Source organism: Ranitomeya imitator, chromosome 2 (assembly GCF_032444005.1).
Source record: "Ranitomeya imitator isolate aRanImi1 chromosome 2, aRanImi1.pri, whole genome shotgun sequence".
NCBI lineage: Eukaryota > Metazoa > Chordata > Amphibia > Anura > Dendrobatidae > Ranitomeya > Ranitomeya imitator.
Window position 1 is genome coordinate 669,534,110 of NC_091283.1, and position 24,724 is coordinate 669,558,833.

The 24,724-nt window shown below is 45.4% G+C and overlaps 1 protein-coding gene across 1 annotated transcript in view; it reads right to left on the reverse strand.

The window, feature by feature from the left end:
• Positions 1-24,724, reverse strand: part of LOC138665493 (proprotein convertase subtilisin/kexin type 4-like) — a 524,777-nt gene that overhangs the window by 222,068 nt on the left and 277,985 nt on the right. Inside the window, exons 5-7 of the mRNA XM_069753025.1 lie at positions 2,453-2,529; positions 905-993; positions 648-820 (exon numbers count right to left, since the gene is read on the reverse strand). Of these exons, the coding sequence (XP_069609126.1) occupies positions 648-820; positions 905-993; positions 2,453-2,529 (339 nt within the window). The remainder of the gene's footprint in view (positions 1-647; positions 821-904; positions 994-2,452; positions 2,530-24,724) is intronic.

Consider the following 24,724-nt stretch of genomic DNA (forward strand, 5'->3'; position numbering starts at 1 on the left):
TCTGGGGCCTGCAGGGAGGAGGCAAGAGGAGGCGCTCATAACAACGCGATCACATCGCGTTATTCTGAAGTTCTCGGGGAAGCACGCAGGGAGCCCCCTCCCTGCGCAATGCTTCTCTATGCCACCAGAACGCTGCAATCATGTTTGATCGCAGTTTTCCGATGGTTAAAGTGTCGGCAGAGGTCCATGACCGCTCCTGGCACATAGTGCCGGATGTTAGCTGTTCTAATCAGCTGACACTAGGAAGCGCTCCCCCCGTGAGCGCGGCTGACCGCATATAACGTACTATCCCGTCGATGGTCATACGGGCCCAGGTTACCTCGACGGGATAGTACGTCTAATGTCAGGAAGGGGTTAAAAAAAGTGTCAATTTATAATGATACAAATAGTTACTACCACAGACCTAGCACTCCAGCTAACAATCATGCATATGAAACATAAGAAAGAGTAATAAAAAGAACACAGTCTGCAGTTTGCTGATATGACCTCCTTCGAGTAGTTCACTGGAGGATGAATTAAAAATGTGTGAGGTGCAGCAAGGCTGAGTCCTCTGGTATGTCTAACCTAATCTAATAACAGGTTTACTTTAATATCAGTGAGTAAGAAGAAAAATAAGTAGAATTCAGACTCTATTTTGTAAAACTCACATTTACGATTCCCTTATAAAACGCTTCGGTGGCCAGTATGCCTGGACCATCCACAGTCATGCCATCATCTTCTGGACCCCAGCTGGCACTATAGATATGTATGTGCTGCGGATTCAGACTTAATGACTGAGCTTCTAAGACATCAGTAATCAATCCATCAAGCATGCGTACCCCTATGGAACATATATTATATAATTTATTAACACTGCTGTGAGCACAAAGTAAAGATAGCTATAGGGTTGTCTCCTATACATTACCTCCTATCCTTGCATCGTATGCAATCCCAACACCGCAGATGTCATTATGAGCAACTGCAGCCACTTCCCCAGCACAACGTGTGCCATGACTGGAATCAGAGCAAAATAAAAAGAAAATCTATTTTTAAAAGAAAATATTGATGATGCAATCTGTTCATGATTTTATCTAGTATTTTGTTGTTAATAGAGAAAAATGATTATCGCCAATATCCTAAACTGGTGAGGCATTTAATTCTTAAATCTACACATCCACAGCAGAGTTTGTATTTTACATAATGCATTAAAGCGAACTGGTCACCAGGTTTGGCTGATATGAGTTACGGCCATCCTCTTTCAGGCCTGATATACAGCATTCTATAACATTGTATATTTGGCTCCAAACCGACTTGTAAGAGAAGGAAAAGACCTTTTATCATATTCCTCTGCGGATCGGTCCGGTCCAAGGGGTCTCTATGTTCTTAGTCCAGCGCCTCCCATCTTCTTATGATAGTCGCTCTCCTTCTGGCTTCGTATGGATGACGCGTCCCTAAGGCTAGGTTCACATTGCGTTATGTAAACCCGGTAAACGGACTACGTTACACCGCGGCATAACACAGTGTAACGTAGTCCGTTAATGCCGCTATTGCTTGTAATGGCGAACGCATAAGCTAGCGCACGCCCACATTGCAACATTCGCGGTCTGTTCCTTGCTAGCGCAGATCGGGCATCTGCGCTAGCGGGATCGGCAAACGCGATCCATTTTGGGACACTGTGTTAGCTCAGTCTGTAGCGCTATGTGCTAAACGGACTGCCCTATCTCAATGTGAACCTAGCCTAAGTCATCCACACAGTCTCCTTGACATTGCGCTCCTGCGCAGGAATACTTTCTACTCTGTTGAGGACAGAGCAAGGTCATAGCACAGTACTCTGATGTTTCCCGGCACCTGCGCATTGCAGTAGTTTACGTCACCCGTGTTATAGCAGATACTGAGACTTCTGTGGATGAGGGATGCGTCATCCACTCAGACCAAGTAGGAAGGAAATTGTAAGAAGATAGGAGGCACCGGACCGAGCAGAGTTACACCCCTTGGACCCATCCATCTCATAGGATAGTATAATAAAAGGACTTTTTCTTGTCTTGTCATATTAGAATGCTGTATCTCAGGTCTGAAAAGTGGTGCTCCTATCTCATATCGGTCAAACCTGGTGACAGGTTCACTTTAAATAAAGGACATAAGTAACATAATTGGGAGAAATAAAAAAATATAAACAGGAATTCTCTTCTGATCATGGTTTGAACACAAGACCCTTGTGAAGTTTATAACTAGAATTACATTTTGCCATTAAATCCACGAGTTGATCAATATTTCCTCTTCGGTAAGCATTATTTTTGCAATTTGCATAACGCCAACAACTGTAATAAACAAGCATATAAAAATTTCCTCCAGGTGATAACAAAATTACCTGTAGAAAAGGTAAGAGAAACATGCTGGAAAGCCATAGACCACAATATACGGCATAAATATCCACCAAGCAGATGTTTAGGTACAGTCATTAACAAGTATTTACCGGTTTTCATCAGATGGATTATACCGAGGTTGGGGATCAGGGTCATCATTATTAAAATCATAGCTTGCCACAGGATCCTAAGGAAAATGTAAAAAAAAAATATCACCATGGTACAAATGTAATTTTCAAGCCCTCAAAACTGTTGCAAAATTATTGCAGAAGAAATGTTGTACCAGGACAAGCACACCAGATAAACTACCTAAAATCTAATCTCTCATCTCAGCTAGATAAAATATGCATAAAAGTCAAAAGTATTGTGCATTAATTCAATGAAAACAATGACCGCACAGTGGCCAACTTGCAGCACCACTTGCAGTGGACAACTTGCAGCAACACCATTTCATTAACTGCAAATACATACTCATCATCAGAGGCATAGCTAGGGGGGCTGGGAAGGTGGGTAAAACATGAGTGGGACACAGGGTATGTGCACACGTTGCAGATTTCCTGCAGAACTGCAGCTTTTTTTTCCGCACAGAAACGCTGCAGATCTGCAAGTGATTTATAGTACAATGTAAATCAATGGCAAAAAAGAAATGCTGTGCTAATGGTGCGGAAAAATCTGCACAGAAAACGCAGCAGATTCAAAAAATAGAATTATTCTTACCGTTAATTCGGTTTCTAGGAGCCTTCCACGACAGCCCAGGAGGTTGTCTCCATACCCTAATGGGGAACAAGAAGCACAAGAGGTTAAAAACCCCTCCCACCTCCCATTAACCAGTGATTTACAACTGAACCCATAGCACCGGTTACCTTTTAGGTTCTCAGAAAAATATCCAAGAACATCGGGAGGGAATTAATGCTGTCGTGGAAGGCTCCTAGAAACCAAATTAACGGTAAGAATAATTCTATTTTCTCTAGTTGCCTTCCACGACAGCCCAGGAGGAATGCCAACCAATTCTGTATTTAGGGAGGGACCACAGCCTGAAGAACTTTCCGGCCAAAGACTAGATCCCGGTTGGACCAGAAGTCCAATCTATAATGCTTAGTAAAGGTGTGTAGAGACGACCATGTTGCAGCCCTGCAAATCTGCTCTGTGGAAGCACCAGCCCTTTCAGCCCAAGAGCCGGAGGCAGACCTGGCAGAGTGAGCCTTTAGGCCAGCAGGAACCGCAATATTCTGAGCTAGATATGCCTCAGTAATGGCCTTTTTTATCCTGTTAGCAATGGTACTCTTCGCTACTTTTTTGCCCTTGTTTCGGCCATATAAATGAACAAAGAGATTTTGGTCAATTCTGAAGGATTTAGTTTGTTCCAAATAGTATAATACTATACGCCGTACATCCAAGGTATGGAATCTGTGTTCTTCCGAATTTGTAGGATTGTGACAGAACGATGGGAGGACTATGTCCTGTGAACGGTGAAATTCTGACACTACTTTTGGAAGAAAACATGGATCTGGTTGGAACACAATGAAATCGTCCCTTATGCTTAGATAAGGTTCTCTAATTGAGAGGACTTGTATTTCCCCCACTCGTCTTGCAGTAGAAATTGCAGCTAAGAAGGCAGTTTTGCAGGACAGGAGCTGTGAGGAACACGATGATAACGGCTCAAATGGAGGAGCCGTAAGGCCCTTTAGGACTATGTTTAAGTCCCATGATGGTACAAAAATTTGTTGCTTTGGACAATGTATTGATGCTGAGATCATAAACCTTTTTATCCAATGATGACCTGCAAGGTCTTGGTCAAAGACAGAACTCAAAGCTGATACTGTCTCCTTCCCCATAATCCTGTAGAATGTAAGCCCGCAAGGGCAGGGTCCTCGCCCCTCTGTATCAGTCCGTCATTGTTAGTTTGTTTACTGTATGTGATATTTGTAACTTGTATGTAACCCCTTCTCATGTACAGCACCATGGAATCAATGGTGCTATATAAATAAATAATAATAATAATAATACTTGAACTTTTAATGTACTCGGCTTCAACCCCAACTCCAATCCTTTTTGTAGAAAATCTAATATTTGTGAGATATTAGGATGGAAGGGGTCAGGATTATGAGGATGACACCAAGAGGAGAACCTTTTACAAATGTTGCTATATATAGCGTTGGTGACAGGTTTTCTGGATTTTTGTAAAGTAGAAATCACTGACTCTGAAAGACCTTTAGCTCTTAATACCTGGGCTTCAATAGCCAGGCTGCCAGCTTGAATTTTTGGGGGTTCGGATGATAAAAGGGACCCTGGAGGAGAAGATCCTCTGATGTTTGTAGAAAAACTGGACCATCCACTTGTAATTCTCTGTTGAGGTGGTACCAGCTCCTCTTCGGCCATGCCGGAGCTACCAGGATAGTCGGGACTTGATTGTCTCGGATTTTCCGAAGGGTCCTTGCAAGCAACGGTATTGGAGGAAACACGTATGTTAGTCGGAACCTCCATGTATGAGCAAAGGCGTCTACTCCTTGAGACTTGACTTTGGGGTCTAGAGAGAAGTAGTTCTCGACCTGTGCATTCTGACTTGATGCTAAAAGATCTATATCGGGAAGGCCCCATCTGTTCGTCAACATTCTGAAAACATCCGCCTTGAGGCTCCATTCCCCTGGTTGTAAGTCATGGCGACTTAGGAGATCTGCATGAACATTTACTGACCCTTTTAGGTGTATTGCTGATAGTGAGAGGAGATATTTCTCTGCCCAGCAAAAAATTCTGCTTGATACTACTTTCAAGTGGTTGAACTTCGGACTACCCTGGTGTTTGAGATGCGCTACAGTCGTTATATTGTCCGAGTAAACTCTGACATGTTGACCTACAATTAGACTGTTGGCGGCTAGAAGGGCCTTCTCCACTGCCATCAATTCTCTGAGATTGGAAGAACTGGAGCTTTTTTAACGATTCCAGTGACCCTGGAATGGGACCTGCGACACAACCGCCCCCCAGCCTTTTCGACTGGGATCTGTTGTCACTGTCACCAGTGGATTTTGTGTCCAGTCCACCCTTCTTAGCAGGTATGTTTGGATCACCCACCAGGTTAACGAGGCCTTTACTTTCCCTGGAGTGTACACTCTTCTGTTTAGGAAATTTCGATTTCCATTCCAGTTTTCCAAAATATGTGCCTGCAGAACTCTGGAGTGGGCCTGAGCCCACTGAACTGATTGTATGCAGGCCGTCATCGACCCCAGAAGAGACATTGCTGTCCGCAAAGTAGGAGACTTTTGTTTTTTGAAGTCTAGGACCTTGGAGTTCAGGTTCTTCCAGTGCTCTGGTAGAAAGGATTTTTGATTTTCCGAGTCCAATAGGACCCTCAGAAATTTTATCACCTTTGATGGTAATAGATGAGACTTCTTCAGATTGGGTATCCAACCCAAAAGTCGTAAGATGTTCAGAGTTCTGGCAATCCTCTGATTGAGAATTTCGGCGGAAGGACCGATGATTAGGAGGTCGTCCAAGTAAGGTACTATGGCGACGTCTTGGTTTCTGATATGAGATACAGCTTCCGCCATGACTCTGGAGAAAACCCTTGGGGCCGAGGAGATCCCGAAGGGGAGAACATTGTATTGAAAATGTAGAATCTTGTGATTCAACTGGACCGCAAATCTTAGATATCTCCTGTGACGAGGATGTATCGGAATATGGAAATAGGCATCCTTGAGGTCTATTGTTGCCATATATGAATGAGGAGCTATCAGAGGGATGGTTGATTTTACTGACTCCATTTTGAATTTGCGGTAAGTAATGTATTGGTTGAGAGCTTTTAAATTTATTATGATCCGGGCTTGTCCGGAAGGCTTTTTTACCATAAATATACGGGGGTAATGCCCTTTCCCTTGCTCATTTACCGGGACCATTGAAATAGCTCTCGAGGTCAGCAAATCTTGTAAACCTGACATCATCAGTTTTTGAGCCTCCCGAGATGACAGGGAGGTGACTCTTAGGATCCTGGGAGGAGGCGCCTCGAACTCTATAAGAAGACCCTGTTGGATAACACTTACGACCCAAGGGCTGTTGGAGATATTCTGCTAACTGTGAACAAAGTTCGAAAGCCTCCCCCCCCCCCACCGGATCGGAGTCATTGTTTTTCTTGCTGTGGTTTCTGGGGAATAAGGATATTTTTGGGCTTCCCCTTGTCATAACTCCATCTACCGGTTTTTACTTTTCCCTTAACCTGAGAGGGCTGGGACTGGGAAGCCCGAAAAAAAACGCTTCCTGGGAGGTCTCTGTTCAGGAAGAGCTTTTTTCCTGTCCATGGCTTTTTCCAGGATGTCATCTAATGAGAGCCCAAACACATAGTTACCTTTAAAGGGAATAGAACGCAGCTTTATTTTTGAAGTGACATCTGCACTCCACATCTTTAGCCAGAGAGCTCTTCTGGCCGAATTTGTCTGGACTAAAGATCTGGCGGCTACACGGATGGATTCCAGTGAGGCGTCTGCAAGAAATCCAGTTGCTCTATGTAAAATAGGCAAGGAGTCCAACACTTCATCTCTCAGAGTACCCTGAGAGATTTGGTTTTCTAATTCTTCTATCCAGCGGAAGAGAGACCGGGCTATACAGGTGGATGCAATATTGAACCTGAGGGCCGAAGTGGAAGTTTCCTAAGATTTTTTGAGTAGGCTTTCAATCGTCCTATCTAAGGGGTCCTTTAACTGGGAGGAGTTTTCGAACAGCAGGGCAGTCTTTTTTGCCACTCTAGCCACCTGAACATCTATTTTTGGGATGTTCCATTTAATTGAATCCTCATCCAGAGGAAACCGATGTTTAAAGTCTGACGGGGTAGTTAGCCGTTTCTCAGGAAGTTCCCACTCATTATTTATCATATCAATGATACTTTTGTGTACAGGAAACCCAGGTTGTTTATCAGTATGTATGTCAAATAACTCATCCTGTATAGACTGAGGAACGGGTTCCTCCCTTTTGCCCCATAGTATTCCTCACTGCGGACACCAATTCCTCAATATATTCAGAGGAAAAAAGGTACTTTCTGATTTCAGCAGTTTTATGAGGTAGGACATCTTCCCATTTAACTGAAGATGACGCATAAGATCCATCAGACTCTGAACCAGAATATTCCTGGATCTTTCTATTTTTGGGAAGTGATGGACCAGGTAAGGGTGGTGGTGGCGGTGGAGCAAGAGCAAGCGTGGCTAAAGAGGTCTGAACCTCCTGTCTCACCAAGTAAGGTATCTCTTCAATTAGTAAAGGATGTTCAGCCCGGATTATTTTGTCCGTACAGGGTTGGCACAATTTTTTCTCCCATTTTAAGGGCAGTTTTACATTACAAGTAGCACACTTGTGCTTAGTAGTAGCTTTATGGCCAGGCTTGTCTCCCTGAAATGAAAGAGGAAGCAGTATAAGAAGGTACACTGAAATCTACCTTTAAATGGGACCCACCCCTGCCACACTTACTGGGGCTTGGGGAGCGCTGGGCTCTGCAAGTTGTATCCATGCTGAGCAGGCTTACCTGAGACGTCTTCTGCAGCTTATATACAAAATAATGCTGCCCCTCCCCTTCCGCAGTCCCAGGCAGGCGTGCGAGGATGCAGCGTGCCTCATACGCCGTTCAGCCATCTCAGACAGAGTAACGCTCCTTCACACAGGAGCGCCGACCCGGAAGTGAAGCGTCACGTGACTTCCGGGTCGAACAGCATGCACAGGAGGGGGAGACACCGGAGAGCTCAGGGAGGCCTCCGGGATGGGATCACCGGCCCGCTTTACCCCCGCAAGGGGATGCAGGAGGACGGGGAATGCGGTCCCAGAATCCAAAGAGACGGGAGAATAATGGAGGAGGAAGCCCTGGGAGCCCGACCACCAGTGCCCGGCTAAGATTATAAGGTACACTGCCAGAGCCGGCTGCGCAGCGCACCAGGAACCTCTCCATGCCCCATGAGGAACATGAAAGACACTGGTTAATGGGAGGTGGGAGGGGTTTTTAACCTCTTGTGCTTCCTGTCCCCCATTAGGGTATGGAGACAACCTCCTGGGCTGTCGTGGAAGGCAACTAGAGAAAAGGAGCATGTCACTTCTTTTGTGCAGATCTGCTGCGTTTCTCCACCCATTCCATAATAGAAATCTGCAGGGGTAAAAAAAGGAAGAAATCCGCACAAAAATCTGCAAAGTGTGCACATACCATAAGGCTATGTTCCCACTGTTCTGACCATTAATGTGCAGCAAGTTTATTCACAATGTAGTACCAGTTGTCACCATTAGAGGTCAGTAGGTACACATTTATCCTGTTCCTGTATCCAGGAGCTTATAGGTTTAAGCCTGTGATCTGACTAGAACCGCCCACCTCCCCAACCCCAGACCCCCCCTTCCCCTCCCCGCTGGTTTCCCGATCAAAAGTTGCCCTTTTCCTCTGGACCTTGAGTCTTACACACATGTTCCTGGCTCTCTCTTCCTGCAGATCATTGCTTTTGATAAGCGGATTCCAGTGAGGCACAAATGTATCTCCCATACATGTGTGTGTTATATTAGAACAGTCATGCAGCCACTGAGTAGCAGAGTGTGTAGTTAGACATGTTGTGCTTTGTTTCATATTGCTGTTTCTCTGTATGCAGATAGATGTTTGCCTGTATAAAATAATACAATGCTGACAGCCTGAACTTTCGCTAAGATAGCCATGATAACTGTGTATCTGTCTTATCCTGTGTTCAGTGTTAGGGTACCGTTACACTATACGATTTACCAACGATCACGACCAGCGATACGACCTGGCCGTGATCGATGGTAAGTCGTTGTGTGGTCGCTGGAGAGCTGTCACACAGACAGCTCTCCAGCGACCAACGATGCCAAGGTCCCCGGGTAACCAGGGTAAACATCGGGTTACTAAGCGCAGGGCCGCACTTAGTAACCCGATGTTTACCCTGGTTACCAGCGTAAAAAAAACCAAACACTACATACTTACATTCTGGTGTCTGTCCCTTGCCATCTGCTTCCCGCACTGACTGACTGCCGGCCGGCCGTAAAGTGAAAGCACAGCACAGCGCGCTGTGCTCTGCTTTCACTTTACGGCCGGCAGTCAGTCAGTGCGGGAAGCAGACGGCAAGGGACAGACACCGGAATGTAAGTATGTACTGTTTTTTTTTACATTTACGATGGTAACCAGGATAAACATCGGGTTACTAAGCGCGGCCCTGCTACCGTCATAGCGACAAAAGTGCCACTGTGAGACGGTACCCTTAGCTCTCTAATCTCTCGGTTATTCATGTTATTGCATCCTGTAACATGCTGTAATATGCCAAGTTCTGATGCACTGTTATTTCCTTTGTAGTTTTTACCTGATCATCCATTATATCAAATATCTCACAATATCATCTACTATAGTTGTTCATCGTTCACCATCTCAATAAATATAGACTTAAGAACCTATACAGTCTGTTTACTGAGGCAATGGATGAATGTTCGCAGCATTTCCGCAACTCCATGCCACCGGTAAAATGCATGCGGAATTCCCATGCATTTTCCTGCAAAATACAAGTGTTTTACAAGCGTTTTTAGCTTGCAGAATGCTTGCGCTTTACAAGCGATTTGAAGCATCGCTTGGAAAAGTGATTGACAGGTTGGTCACACTTGTCAAGCATAGTGCTTGACAAGTGTGACCAACTTTTTACTATTGATGCTGCCTGTGCAGCATCAATAGTAAAAGATATAATGTTAAAAATAATAAAAACAATAAAAAATATGGTTATTCTCACCTTCCGACGGCCCCCGATCTCCTCACATTCCGTTCCCAGGGATGCTTTGCGTGAACGACCTTTGTGATGTCACAGTCACGTGACCGCGACGTCATCTCAGCCGATTCGCGCAATGCATCCCGGGAAACGGAAGCTGATGTGTGCACCGCTGAGAGCCGCGGCGGAAATGCATAAAAAATGAAACGTGGGCACGTAGCCTAACAAGGTAACCCTGATTACTCCTACAGTGGCGCACCCTAATGGTGGCTATACGGGAATTTCAGCAGATGATAATGCTGATGTTACAGCAGCCACATTTTGCTCCCTAGAACGTAATAATGTCCCAGTCTTCCCATTTGAAGATCTCAATACAATATGAAGGTGCCCTATAACAATAATGCAAATGATAATACTGAATGTCTCTATACAAAGATTAACCCCTTAATGACCAGAGGTATTTTTGGTTTTGCATTTTGATTTTTTGCTCTCCTCCTTCCCAGAGCCATAACTTTATTTTTCTATCAATATGGCCATGTGGGACGAGTTGTACTTTTAAACCGACACCATTTTTTTAGCATGTCGTGTAATCGAAAATGGGAAAAAAATTCCAAGTGCGGTGAAATTGCAAAAAAAAGGTGCAATCCCACACTTGTTTTTTGTTTGGCTTTTTGGCTAGGTTCACTAAATGCTAAAATTGACCTGCCATTATGATTCTCCGGGTCATTACAAGTTCAAAGACACCAAACATGTCTAGGTTCTTTTTTATCTAAGTGGGTAAAAAAAAATTCCAAACTTTGTTTAAAAAAAAAAAATTGCTCCATTTTCCGATACCGTAGCATCTCCAATATTCGTGATCTCAGGTTGGTTGAGGGCTTATTTTTTGCGTGCCATGCTGATGTTTTAAAATGATACCATCTTGGTGCAGATACAATGTTTTGATCACCAGTTTTTGCATTTTAATGCAATGTCATGGCAACCAAAAAAGTCTTAGTTACTTACCGTTAACGGTAATTTTCAGAGCCCATGACAGCACCAGCGAGAAAAGGGACCGCCCTTCAGGAACAGGAAACCTACAGATACAAAAGGACGGCACCTCTCCCACACATCAGTTGGATTACAGAGCTCGAGAGGACCACCAAGGTTAATGGCAAAAACATATGTACAATACTCTAATGACTAACTATTTCATATATGTGAACCTTAGAAAAGGAAGAAGTGCACACCAAAAGTAAAAGGGGAGGGAATCTAAAAGTGCTGTCATGAGCTCAGAAAAATACCATTAACGGTAAGTAACTAAGACTTTATTCGGTCACCCATGACAGCCCCAAAAAGAGAATTAGGCTATGTGCACACGTTGCTGATTTACTGCGATTCCGTAGCGTTTTTTACCGTGCAGAAACACTGCAGATCCGCAAGTGATTTACAGTACAATCTAAATCAATTGTGAAAAAAACTGCTGTGCTAATGGTGCGGAAGATTCCGCACGGAAAACGCTGCGGATCGAAATAAGGAGCATGTCAATTCTTTGTGCGGATCTGCACTGTTTGGGCACCCATTGATTTGCATTGAGTCGGGCACATCCACAGCAAAACCGCAAATGTAAAAAAAGATCTGCGGTTTAGCTGCGGATGAAACGCTGCAGATCGGGAGGGGTGAAGTGTGTGGGCGGAGACTGTGCGTGTCTGTGTGCAGGTGGGGTCTGCGGGCTGTCCGTGGGTCTGCGGGGGTCTGCCGGGACATCTGTGGGACTGTCGGGGATCTGTGCGGGCTGTCGGGGGTTGTGCTCGGGGCTGTTCGGGGGTCTGGGGGCTGTGCGGGGACCTGAGGGCTGTGCGGGGGTCTTTGGGTGTGTGTGTGTGCGTGCAGGCATCGTTTGATAGGACTACAAGTCCCATCGGGCTATGCCTGATAAAGTGACAGTGACTGACACATTAGCCAATGATGGGACAGTAGTAGTCCCATCATCCGGGTAATGTGTTGAATTAAAAAAAAATACACATGTTGAGGAGAGCCATAAGATCAAATACTTAATTAACCTCAAGACATAAGAGATTGAGACAAGTGACCCATAAAGTGTATTGTTTAGCCTTACTTAAGCTTTCTCAGATCAAAGTGAGACACTAAAGATGGCTGCCATTTCCTGTTTCATAACACCATGTGCTGATATCCAAGATGATCAGTGAGACCCTAAAGATGGCTGCCATTTCCTGTTTCAGCAAAACATGTGCTGATATCCAAGATGATGCCCACTCTGATGACCTCATGGATCCACCCACAGAGATGCCCACCCTGACGACCTCATGGACCAACCCACCCTGATGACCTCATGGATCCGCCCAAAGACTTGATCATTGCCCAACCCACTAACCAATGGAATACATCCGATCACTCCCACTTTAGAGCTAACTGAGCCCCCTTACAGGGGTTATATAAACCTGTGTTCTGACTAAATAAAGCCCTTGGAGCTGAGCCATAGATGGATCAAGCAGAGATTACATCTGACTGTGTGTGTCTGGTGTATTTCTTTAGTGCGCACCTGATCAATATCCATTAAGGCAGGAGTAGGCAACTAGAGTGAACATTTCTTATTGTTCTATATAAAAAATGAAGAAAACGTAACATGGCACCACTACTGTTTGAAGACCCAAAATCCCCACAGCTACTTGCCGCTGCTGTGCCGTATATGCCTGGTAAATGGACACTCAGGTGCACTGTTGCAGTATTATATAAGTCCAAAATGAAGAAAAAACAGTAGTGCACTCACCGGTCCTGAAAACACCAATTCTTTATTTAGAACATGTGCAGGTGACAACAGGGAGGACGTGGACAGAAAGGACGACGGCCGTTTTGAGCTGCCGCGCTTCTACGGGTCCTTTTCGTGGGTCCGATTCATGCTGCCGCGCTTCTACAGGACCCATAGAAGCACGGCAGAGTGAAACGGCCATCGTCCTTTCTGTCCACGTTCTCCCTGTTGTCACCTGCACATGTTCTAAATAAAGGATTGGTGTTTTCAGGACCGGTGAGTGCACTTCTGTTTTTTCTTCATTTTGGATTTCTTATTGTTCAACCTAACATATTTGGCTCCCCAACATGGGGCCAGCAGAGGAAAAGCCCTAAACCATGAGGACCGGTGACTGGAACGGCAGGACGCGTTGAATACCCTGAACCTGGAGACTGATCACCTTCTTATCATAACACGGTAAGTCTGCTGATTTTTATAATCTGTAGTCTTTACCTGTGTCCTTCGGGGTATCCTGTGCAGATTGCCTGACTGTGTCTGGTTTTTGTGGTATCTCTAAAGCTAGGTTCAGACTGCATTCAGGGGCAACGTTAAACGGAGTACGTTACACCGTGGCATAACGCGGTGTAATGTACTCCGGTAACGCCGCCATTGAATGCAATGTCGGACGCATCGCCTAGTGCACGCCCAGAATGGGCGTGCGCTAGTGATGCGCCGTCATTGAGTGACGGACCAGAGACGCTCGCTGCAGTGTTTCCGGGTCCGTCACTGCTAGCGCAGATGGAGCTAGCAGAAGCTCCATCTGCGCTAGCGTGATGTAGCGCAGGCACTTGCGCCAGCAGCAGCCCGTTAGCGTATACATATCTTGTCTGTGGTACAGTGCACGGTTGTCGCCTGTGATACGATTTTCAGTTCTGTATAGGAGAAACTAGGACCTGGAGTGAATTGACTCAGCCTAGTAGGGGCCCGTTAAATTGGAGTGAAATGACTCAGTTCGGCGCCTAATAAATTGTGTAGCGGCCCGTAAACTTTGAGTGAGTTGACTCAGTTCGAGCCTAATATTTAGTTTTGCCTTGTGACTTGGAGTGAATTGACTCAGCATGGGGCCTGGTAATTTAGGAGTATTTTGATTAAGTAGGGAATAATTGTTTTGTAAAGTACGGAACACGGAAGTCAGACAGGGACCACGTGACAAGAAAGAATAGGAAGCGTGTGCTGCAGACTCAGATCTCTTTAGAATCTCAGGTTTGAGTCATCTCCCCCGTCTTATTGCTTGTTTGGTGTTTGTTATCCTAATTATATATATACTAGATGGTGGCCCGATTCTAGCGCACCGGGTATTCTAGAATATGTATTTATGTATGTATATAGCAGCCACATAGTATATATCACAGGCCACATATCATAAAGGAGCCATGTAGTATATAGCAGACAAATACTACGTGGCCTGTGCTATATACTATGTGGCTGCTATATACATACATACATAGTTACATATAGTTACATAGTTATTAAGGTTGAAGGAAGACTATATGTCCATCTAGTTCAACCCATAGCCTAACCTAACATGCCCTAACATGTTGATCCACATGTAGAATACCCGATCCACAAATACAGGCCACACAATATATAACAGTGGCCACACAGTATATAACACAGTCCAAACAGTATATAACACAGCCCACACAGTATATAACACAGGCGACATAGTATATAACACAGGCCACGCAGTATATAACACTGGCCACATAATATATAGCACAGCCCACGCAGTATATAACACTGCCCACGCAGTATATAGTAGCCACGTAGTATATAACGCAGCCCACGAAGTAAAGAACACAGCCCACATAGTAAATAACACTGGCCATGTAGTATATAGAAGCCACGCGGTATCTAACAGCCCACATAGTATATAAAAAATAATTAAAATAAAACAGTTATATACTCACTCCCTGGGATCCAGCGAAGCTCCGGCAATACGCGCACGGCTGCCGCCATCTTCCGTTCCCATGATGCGAAATTACCCAGATGACTTCACGGTCTCGCGAGACCGCTAAGTCTTCTGGGTAATTTTGGAATGCATCTCTGGGAACGGAAGCTGGCGGCAGGCGCGAGCGCATCGTCGGACTACGGAGGGTAAGAATAGCAGGTTTTTTTTATTATTTTTAACATTAGATCTTTTTACTATTGATGCCGCATAGGCAGCATCAATAGTAAAAAGTTGGGCACACACAGGGTTAGTAGCAGCGGTAATGGAGTGCGTTACCTGAGGCATAACGCGGTCCATTACCGCCGGCATTAACCCTGTGTGAGTTTAGACTGGAGGGGAGTATATATATATAATCTACTATATAATTGTCTAAGGGTCACTTCCGTCTGTCATTCTGTCTGTCTTTCTGTCACAGATATTCATTGGTCGCGGCCTCTGTCATGGAAATCCAAGTCGCTGATTGGTCTCGCCAGCTGCCTGTCATGGCTGCCGCGACCAATCAGCGACGGCCACAGTCCGAATAGTCCCTCCCTACTCCCCTGTTCGCCTACGCGAGAAGGACCTGCCATGACGTCACGGTCATGTGACCGCGACATCATCACACCCTGGGACCGGAAGCTGGCGACAGAACTACAATGTGCCCTCGGATCGGAAGGTGAGTATATGTTTATTTTTTAACCTGTGACATAGGTGGCTGGGCAATATACTACGTAGCTGGGCAATATACTACGTGGCTCTGTGCTGTATACTACATCGCTGTGCAATATACTACGTGGCTCTGTGCTGTATACTACGTCACTAGGCAATATACTACGTAACTGGGCAATATACTAAGTGGCTGGGCAATATGCTCTGTGCTGTATACTACGTCGCTGGGCAATATACTATGTGGCTGGGCAATATACTACATGGCTGGGCAATATACTACGTGGGCTGTGCAATATACTACGTGATTGGGCAATATACTACATGACTGGGCAATATACTACGTGGGCTGTGCAATATACTACGTGACTGGGCAATATACTACGTGACTGGGCAATATACTATGTGTCTGGGCAATATACATGACTGGGCAATATACTATGTCGCTGTGCAATATACTACATGACTGGGCAATATACTACGTGACTGGGCAATATACTACGTGGTTGGGCAATATACTACGTGACTGGGCAATATACTATGTGACTGGGTAATATACTACGTGACTGGGCAATATACTACGTGGGCTGTGCAATATACTCCGTGACTGGGCAATATACTACGTAGCTGGGCAATATAATACGTGACTGGGCAATTGTTGTGAATTCCGTTCTTGGGCTCCCTCCGGTGGTTGTAAGTGGCACTTTTCATGAGTTCTGCTCTTGGGCTCCCTCTTGTGGTATTGCTGCTCCTTGGATTCAGCTGTCAGCAGCTGCTTCCACTGATCATCTTTTCTGCTCGGCTATTTATGCCTGGCTCTATCCTTCAGCCAGTGCCACTTGTAAATGGTTCCTGGTTGGATTCACATCTCTTTGGATTTCCCTGTTATCCTGACCAGCTCAGCAAAGCTAAGTTCTTGCTTGCTCTTTTCTGTCCACAGATTGTGGACTTATCCGTTCAGTGCTTTCTATGTTTGTCCAGCTTATCAGTATGAATTAATTCTGTCTTGCTGGAAGCTCTGGGAAGCAGATTTACCCTCCACACCTTTAGTCAGGTGTGGAGATTTTTGTAAAACTCTGCGTGGATTTTTGTAGTGTTTTATACTGACCGCACAGTATTCCATCCTGTCCTATCTATTTAGCTAGACTGGCCTCCTGTGCTCATCCTGGTTTCATTCTGTGTATGTCTTTTCCCTCTTCACTCACAATCTGTTGTGAATTCTGTGGCAGAGTTCACTCCTCTGGTCACAAGTGGTACTTCGGCTGATTCTCTCTGGGAGCTTCCGTTTGTGGAGGAAAGTGGTACTGCAGCTTCTGAGTTTCCTCCCTCAGGTGATCTGGTGAGGTCGTTAGCTGCTTCTCTACTTAACTCCACCTAATGCTTTGATCCATGCTTCCTGTCAATGTTCCAGTGTTGGACTTGTGTTTCTCTGGATCATTCCTGTGGCCTGCTGCTCTGCATAGCTAAGTGCTTCTTTGCTATTTGTTGCTATTTTTTCTGTCCAGCTTGTCTATTTGTTTTGCTGGAAGCTCTGGGACGCAAAGGGTGTACCTCCGTGCCGTTAGTTCGGTACGGAGGGTCTTTTTGCCCCCTTTGCGTGGTTTTCTTTAGGGTTTTGTGTAGACCGCAAAGTTATCTTTCCTATCCTCGTTCTGTCTAGAATATCGGGCCTCACTTTGCTGAATCTATTTCATCCCTACGTTTGTCTTTTCATCTTACTCACAGTCATTATATGTGGGGGGCTGCCTTTTCCTTTGGGGTATTTCTCTGAGGCAAGGTAGGCTTATTTTTCTATCTTCAGGCTAGTTAGTTTCTCAGGCTGTGCCGAGTTGCATAGGGAGCGTTAGGTGCAATCCACAGCTGCCTCTAGTTGTGTTTGGAGAGGATCAGGAATTGCGGTCTACAGAGTTCCCACATCTCAGAGCTCGTTCTATTATTTTGGGTTATTGTCAGATTACTGTATGTGCTCTGATCGCTCTGTACATTGTGTTACTGAATTGCCTATCACAACAGTACAGGAAGCCTAAAGTACTAATGATTCTCAATAGAGGGAAAAAAGAAGTTCTGAGACCATTTTTTTTCCTTTGCACTGTGATTTGTCTTTTTTTTCCCCTAGACATTTGGGTGGTTCAGGACACAGGTGTTACAATGGACATTAAAGGTCTGTCTTCATGTGTAGATCAGCTCACGGCAAGAGTTCAAGATATTCAAAATTTTGTGGTTCAGAATTCTTTGTTAGAAGTGAGAATTCCTATTCCAGATTTGTTTTTTGGAGATAGAACTAAATTTCTGAGTTTCAAGAATAATTGTAAACTGTTTCTGGCTTTGAAACCTCGCTCCTCTGGTGACCCAGCGCAACAGGTTAGGATCGTCATTTCTTTTTTGCGTGGCGACCCTCAGGACTGGGCATTTTCTCTTGCGTCAGGAGATCCTGCATTAAGTAATATCGATGCGTTTTTCCTGGCGCTTGGATTGCTGTACGATGAGCCTAATTCAGTAGATCAGGCAGAAAAAAATTTGCTGGCTCTTTGTCAGGCTCAGGATGAGATAGAGCTATATTGCCAGAAATTTAGAAAATGGTCCGTGCTCACTCAATGGAATGAATCTGCGCTTGCAGCCATTTTCAGAAAGGGTCTCTCTGAAGCCATTAAGGATGTCATGGTGGGATTTCTTATGCCCACTGGTTTGAATGAGTATGTCTTTGGCCATTCAGATCGGTCGACGCTTGCGTGAGCGTAAATCTGTGCACCATTTGGCGGTATTACCTGAGATTAAACCTGAGCCTATGCAGTGCGATAGGACTATGACCAGAGTTGAACGGCAAGAACACAGACGTCTGAATGGGCTGTGTTTCTACTGTGGTGATTCCACTCATGCTATCTCTGATTGTCCTAAGCTCACTAAGCGGTTCGCTAGGTCTGCCGCCATTGGTACTGTACAGTCAAAGTTTCTTCTGTCCGTTACCTTGATATGCTCCTTGTCGTCGTATTCTGTCATGGCGTTTGTGGATTCAGGCGCTGCCCTGAATTTGATGGACTTGGATTATGCTAAACGTTGTGGGTTTTTCTTGGAGCCCTTGCAGTGTCCTATTCCATTGAGAGGAATTGATGCTACACCTTTGGCCAAGAATAAGCCTCAATACTGGACCCAGCTGACCATGTGCATGGCTCCTGCACATCAGGTGGTTATTCGCTTTCTGGTGTTGCATAATCTGCATGATGTGGTCGTGTTGGGGTTGCCATGGCTACAAGCCCATAATCCAGTATTGGATTGGAATTCCATGTTGGTGTCCAGCTGGGGTTGTCAGGGGGTACATGGTGATGTTCCATTTCTGTCAATTTCGTCATCCACCCCTTCTGAGGTTCCAGAGTTCTTGTCTGATTACCGGGATGTATTTGATGAGCCCAAGTCCGATGCCCTACCTCCGCATAGGGATTGTGATTGTGCTATCAATTTGATTCCTGGTAGTAAATTCCCAAAAGGTCGACTGTTTAATTTATCCGTGCCTGAGCACACCGCTATGCGCAGTTATGTGAAGGAATCCCTGGAGAAGGGGCATATTCGCCCGTCATCGTCGCCATTAGGAGCAGGGTTCTTTTTTGTAGCCAAGAAGGCTGGTTCGCTGAGACCGTGTATAGATTACCGCCTTCTTAATAAGATCACTGTTAAATTTCAGTACCCCTTGCCATTGTTATCTGATTTGTTTGCTCGGATTAAGGGGGCTAGTTGGTTCACTAAGATAGATCTTCGTGGTGCGTATAATCTGGTGAGAATCAGGCAAGGCGATGAATGGAAAACTGCATTTAATACGCCCGAGGGTCATTTTGAGTATCTAGTGATGCCATTCGGACTTGCCAATGCTCCATCAGTGTTTCAATCCTTTATGCATGACATCTTCCGTGAGTACCTGGATAAATTCCTGATTGTATACTTGGATGACATTTTGATCTTCTCGGATGATTGGGAGTCTCATGTGAAGCAGGTCAGAATGGTTTTTCAGGTCCTGCGTGCTAATTCTTTGTTTGTGAAGGGATCAAAGTGTCTCTTTGGTGTGCAGAAGGTTTCATTTTTGGGGTTCATCTTTTCCCCTTCTACTATCGAGATGGATCCGGTTAAGGTCCAAGCCATCCATGATTGGACTCAGCCGACATCTCTGAAAAGTCTGCAAAAGTTCCTGGGCTTTGCTAATTTTTATCGTCGCTTCATCTGCAATTTTTCTAGTGTTGCCAAACCATTGACCGATTTGACCAAGAAGGGTGCTGATTTGGTCAATTAGTCTTCTGCTGCTGTGGAAGCTTTTCAAGAGATGAAGCGTCGTTTTTCTTCTGCCCCTGTGTTGTGTCAACCAGATGTTTCTCTTCCATTCCAGGTCGAGGTTGATGCTTCTGAGATTGGAGCAGGGGCTGTTTTGTCACAGAGAGGTTCTGGTTGCTCAGTGATGAAACCATGCGCTTTCTTTTCCAGGAAGTTTTCGCCTGCTGAGCGAAATTATGATGTGGGCAACCGAGAGTTGCTGGCCATGAAGTGGGCATTCGAGGAGTGGCGTCATTGGCTTGAAGGAGCTAAGCATCGCGTGGTGGTATTGACTGATCATAAGCACTTGACTTATCTCGAGTCTGCCAAGCGCTTGAATCCTAGACAAGCTCGTTGGTCGTTGTTTTTTGCCCGCTTCGACTTTGTGATTTCGTACCTTCCGGGCTCTAAAAATGTGAAGGCGGATGCTCTGTCTAGGAGTTTTGTGCCCGACTCTCCGGGTTTATCTGAGCCGGACGGTATCCTCAAGGAAGGAGTAATTGTGTCTGCCATCTCCCCTGATTTGCGGCGGGTGCTGCAAAAATTTCAGGCTAATAAACCTGATCGTTGCCCAGCGGAGAAACGGTTTGCCCCTGATAGGTGGACGAATAGAGTTATCTCTGAACTTCATTGTTCGGTGTTGGCTGGTCATCCTGGAATCTTTGATACCAGAGAGTTAGTGGCTAGATCCTTTTGGTGGCCGTCTCTGTCGCGGGATGTGCGTACTTTTGTGCAGTCCTGTGGGATTTGTGCTCGGGCTAAGCCCTGCTGTTCTCATGCCAGTGGGTTGCTTTTGCCCTTGCCGGTCCCGAAGAGGCCTTGGACACATATCTCTATGGATTTTATTTCTGACCTTCCCGTTTCTCAAAAGATGTCAGTCATTTGGGTGGTCTGTGATCGCTTTTCTAAGATGGTCCATCTGGTACCCTTGTCTAAATTGCCTTCCTCCTCTGATTTGGTGCCTTTGTTCTTCCAGCATGTGGTTCGTTTGCATGGCATTCCAGAGAATATTGTTTCTGACAGACGATCCCAGTTTGTTTCGAGGTTTTGGCGAGCCTTTTGTGGTAGGATGGGCATTGACTTGTCTTTTTCCTCGGCTTTCCATCCTCAGACTAATGGCCAGACCGAACGAACCAATCAGACCTTGGAAACATATCTGAGATGCTTTGTTTCTGCTGATCAGGATGACTGGGTGTCCTTTTTGCCTTTGGCTGAGTTCGCCCTTAATAATCGGGCCAGCTCGGCTACCTTGGTTTCGCCGTTTTTCTGCAATTCTGGGTTCCATCCTCGTTTCTCTTCAGGACAGGTTGAGTCTTCGGACTGTCCTGGTGTGGATACTGTGGTGGACAGGTTGCAGCAGATTTGAACTCAGGTAGTGGACAATTTGACCTTGTCCCAGGAGAAGGCTCAACTTTTCGCTAATCGCAGACGCCGTGTGGGTCCCCGACTTCGTGTTGGGGATCTGGTTTGGTTATCTTCTCGTCATATTCCTATGAAGGTTTCCTCTCCTAAGTTTAAACCTCGTTTTATTGGTCCGTATAGGATTTCTGAGGTTCTTAATCCTGTGTCTTTTCGTCTGACCCTCCCAGATTCTTTTTCCATACATAACGTATTCCATAGGTCATTGTTGCGGAGATACGTGGCACCTATGGTTCCATCTGTTGAGCCTCCTGCCCCGGTTTTGGTGGAGGGGGAATTGGAGTATATTGTCGAGAAGATTTTGGATTCTCGTGTTTCAAGACGGAAACTCCAGTATCTGGTTAAATGGAAGGGTTATGCTCAGGAAGATAATTCCTGGGTTTTTGCCTCTGATGTCCATGCTCCCGATCTTGTTCGTGCCTTTCATGTGGCTCATCCTGGTCGGCCTGGGGGCTCTGGTGAGGGTTCGGTGACCCCTCCTCAAGGGGGGGGGGTACAGTTGTGAATTCTGTGGCAGAGTTCACTCCTGTGGTCACAAGTGGCACTTCGGCTGATTCTCTCTGAGAGCTTCCGTTTGTGGAGGAAAGTGGTACTGCAGCTTCTGAGTTTCCTCCCTCAGGTGATCTGGTGAGGTCGTTAGCTGCTTCTCTACTTAACTCCACCTAATGCTTTGATCCATGCTTCCTGTCAATGTTCCAGTGTTGGACTTGTGTTTCTCTGGATCATTCCTGTGGCCTGCTGCTCTGCATAGCTAAGTGCTTCTTTGCTATTTGTTGCTATTTTTTCTGTCCAGCTTGTCTTATTTGTTTTGCTGGAAGCTCTGGGACGCAAAGGGTGTACCTCCGTGCCGTTAGTTCGGTACGGAGGGTCTTTTTGCCCCCTTTGCGTGGTTTTCTTTAGGGTTTTGTGTAGACCGCAAAGTTATCTTTCCTATCCTCGTTCTGTCTAGAATATCGGGACTCACTTTGCTGAATCTATTTCATCCCTACGTTTGTCTTTTCATCTTACTCACAGTCATTATATGTGGGGGGCTGCCTTTTCCTTTGGGGTATTTCTCTGAGGCAAGGTAGGCTTATTTTTCTATCTTCAGGCTAGTTAGTTTCTCAGGCTGTGCCGAGTTGCATAGGGAGCGTTAGGCGCAATCCACAGCTGCCTCTAGTTGTGTTTGGAGAGGATCAGGAATTGCGGTCTACAGAGTTCCCACGTCTCAGAGCTCGTTCTATTATTTTGGGTTATTGTCAGATTACTGTATGTGCTCTGATCGCTATGTACATTGTGTTACTGAATTGCATATCACAACAACAATCATTATTTGTGGGGGCTAATATGTCCTTTGGGGATTTTCTCTGAGGCAAGATAGTTTTCCTGCTTCTATCTTTAGGGGTAGTTAGCTCTTAGGCTGTGTCGAGGTGCCTAGGGAGAGTTAGGAGCATCGCATGGCTATTTCTAGTGTTGTGTTGAGCTTAGGGACTGCGGTCAGTACAGATACCACTTCCTTCAGAGCTCGTTCCATGTTGCTCCTAAACCACCGCATCATAACAGTACAAGTGGCCAAAAATGAATTAAATGCATCTCAAAAGAAGGAAAAGAAACTTCTGAACCATTTTTTTCTGTGCTCTGGTTTGTCTCTTTTTTCCTCTTGATCTTTGGGTGGTTCAGGATAAATGCTCTGGCATGGATGTTCAGGGTTTGTTTTCTCGTGTGGATCAACTTGCTGCAAGAGTACAGAGTATCCAAGATTATGTTGTCCAGACTCCGGCTTTAGAGCCTAGAATTCCTACTCCTGATTTTTTTTTTTGGGGTTGTCAAGGGGTACATGGTGACGTTCCTTGGATCTCAATTTCCTCTTCCCCCTCTTCTGAGGTCCCTGAGTTTTTGTCGGATTTCCAGGATGTATTTGATGAGCCCAAGTCCAGTTCCCTTCCTCCACATAGGGACTGTGATTGTGCTATTAACTTGATTCCTGGTTGCAAGTTCCCTAAGGGCCGACTCTTCAATCTGTCTGTGCCAGAGCATGCCGCCATGCGGAGTTATGTTAAGGAGTCTTTGGAGAAGGGGCATATTCGGCCATCTTCGTCACCATTGGGAGCGGGTTTCTTTTTTGTTGCTAAGAAGGATGCCTCCTTGAGACCCTGTATAGATTATCGCCTTCTTAATAAGATCACGGTCAAATTCCAATACCCCTTGCCTTTGCTTACTGATTTGTTTGCTCAGATTAAGGGGGCTAGTTGGTTTACTAAGATTGACCTCCGAGGGGCATATAATCTTGTTCGTATTAAACAGGGTGATGAATGGAAAACTGCATTTAATACGCCCGAAGGCCATTTTGAATACCTTGTGATGCCATTTGGGCTCTCTAATGCTCCATCTGTGTTCCAGTCTTTCATGCATGATATTTTCCGCAATTATCTTGATAAATTCATGGTCGTATATTTGGATGATATTTTGATTTTTTCCGATGATTGGGAGTCTCATGTGAAGCAGGTCAGGATGGTGTTCCAGATCCTTCGTGATAATGCTTTGTTTGTGAAGGGGTCTAAGTGCCTATTGGGAGTTCAAAAGGTCTCTTTTGTGAGTTTTATTTTTTCTCCCTCGTCTATAGAAATGAATCCTGTTAAGGTCCAAGCTATTCATGACTGGATTCAACCTGTTATGGCTGGCAATCAGACAACACAGCGTGCAGTAATCAGCGCACATACAGAGATCTGGCAATAACCAAAAACAATAGGACGAGCTCTGAGACGTGGAATCTCTGTAGACTGCAGTACCTGATCTATCCTCACACAACTATAAGCAGCAGTGGATTGCGCCTATCACTACCTATGCAACTCGGCACTGCCTGAGGAGCTGACTAGCCTGAAGATAGAAATACAAGCCTGACTTACCTCAGAGAAATACCCCAAAGGAATAGGCAGCCCCCCACATATAATGACTGTTAGCAAGATGAAAAGACAAACGTAGGAATGAAATAGATTCAGCAAAGTGAGGCCCGATATTCTAGACAGAGCGAGGATAGCAAAGAGAACTATGCAGTCTACAAAAAACCCTAAAACGAAAACCACGCAAAGGGGCAAAAAGACCCACCGTGCCGAACTAACAGCACGGCGGTGCACCCCTTTGCTTCTCAGAGCTTCCAGCAAAAGTTAATAGCAAGCTGGACAGAAAAAACAGAAAACAAACTAGAAGCACTTATCTAGTAGAGCAGCAGGCCCAAGGAAAGATGCAGTAGCTCAGATCCAACACTGGAACATTGACAAGGAGCAAGGAAGACAGACTCAGGTGGAGCTAAATAGCAAGGCAGCCAACGAGCTCACCAAAACACCTGAGGGACGAAGCCCAGAGACTGCAATACCACTTGTGACCACAGAAGTGAATTCAGCCACAGAATTCACAACAGTACCCCCCCCCTTGAGGAGGGGTCACCGAACCCTCACCAGAACCCCCAGGCCGACCAGGATGAGCCACATGAAAGGCACGAACAAGATCTGGGGCATGGACATCAGAGGCAAAAACCCAGGAATTATCTTCCTGAGCATAACCCTTCCATTTGACCAGATACTGGAGTTTCCGTCTAGAG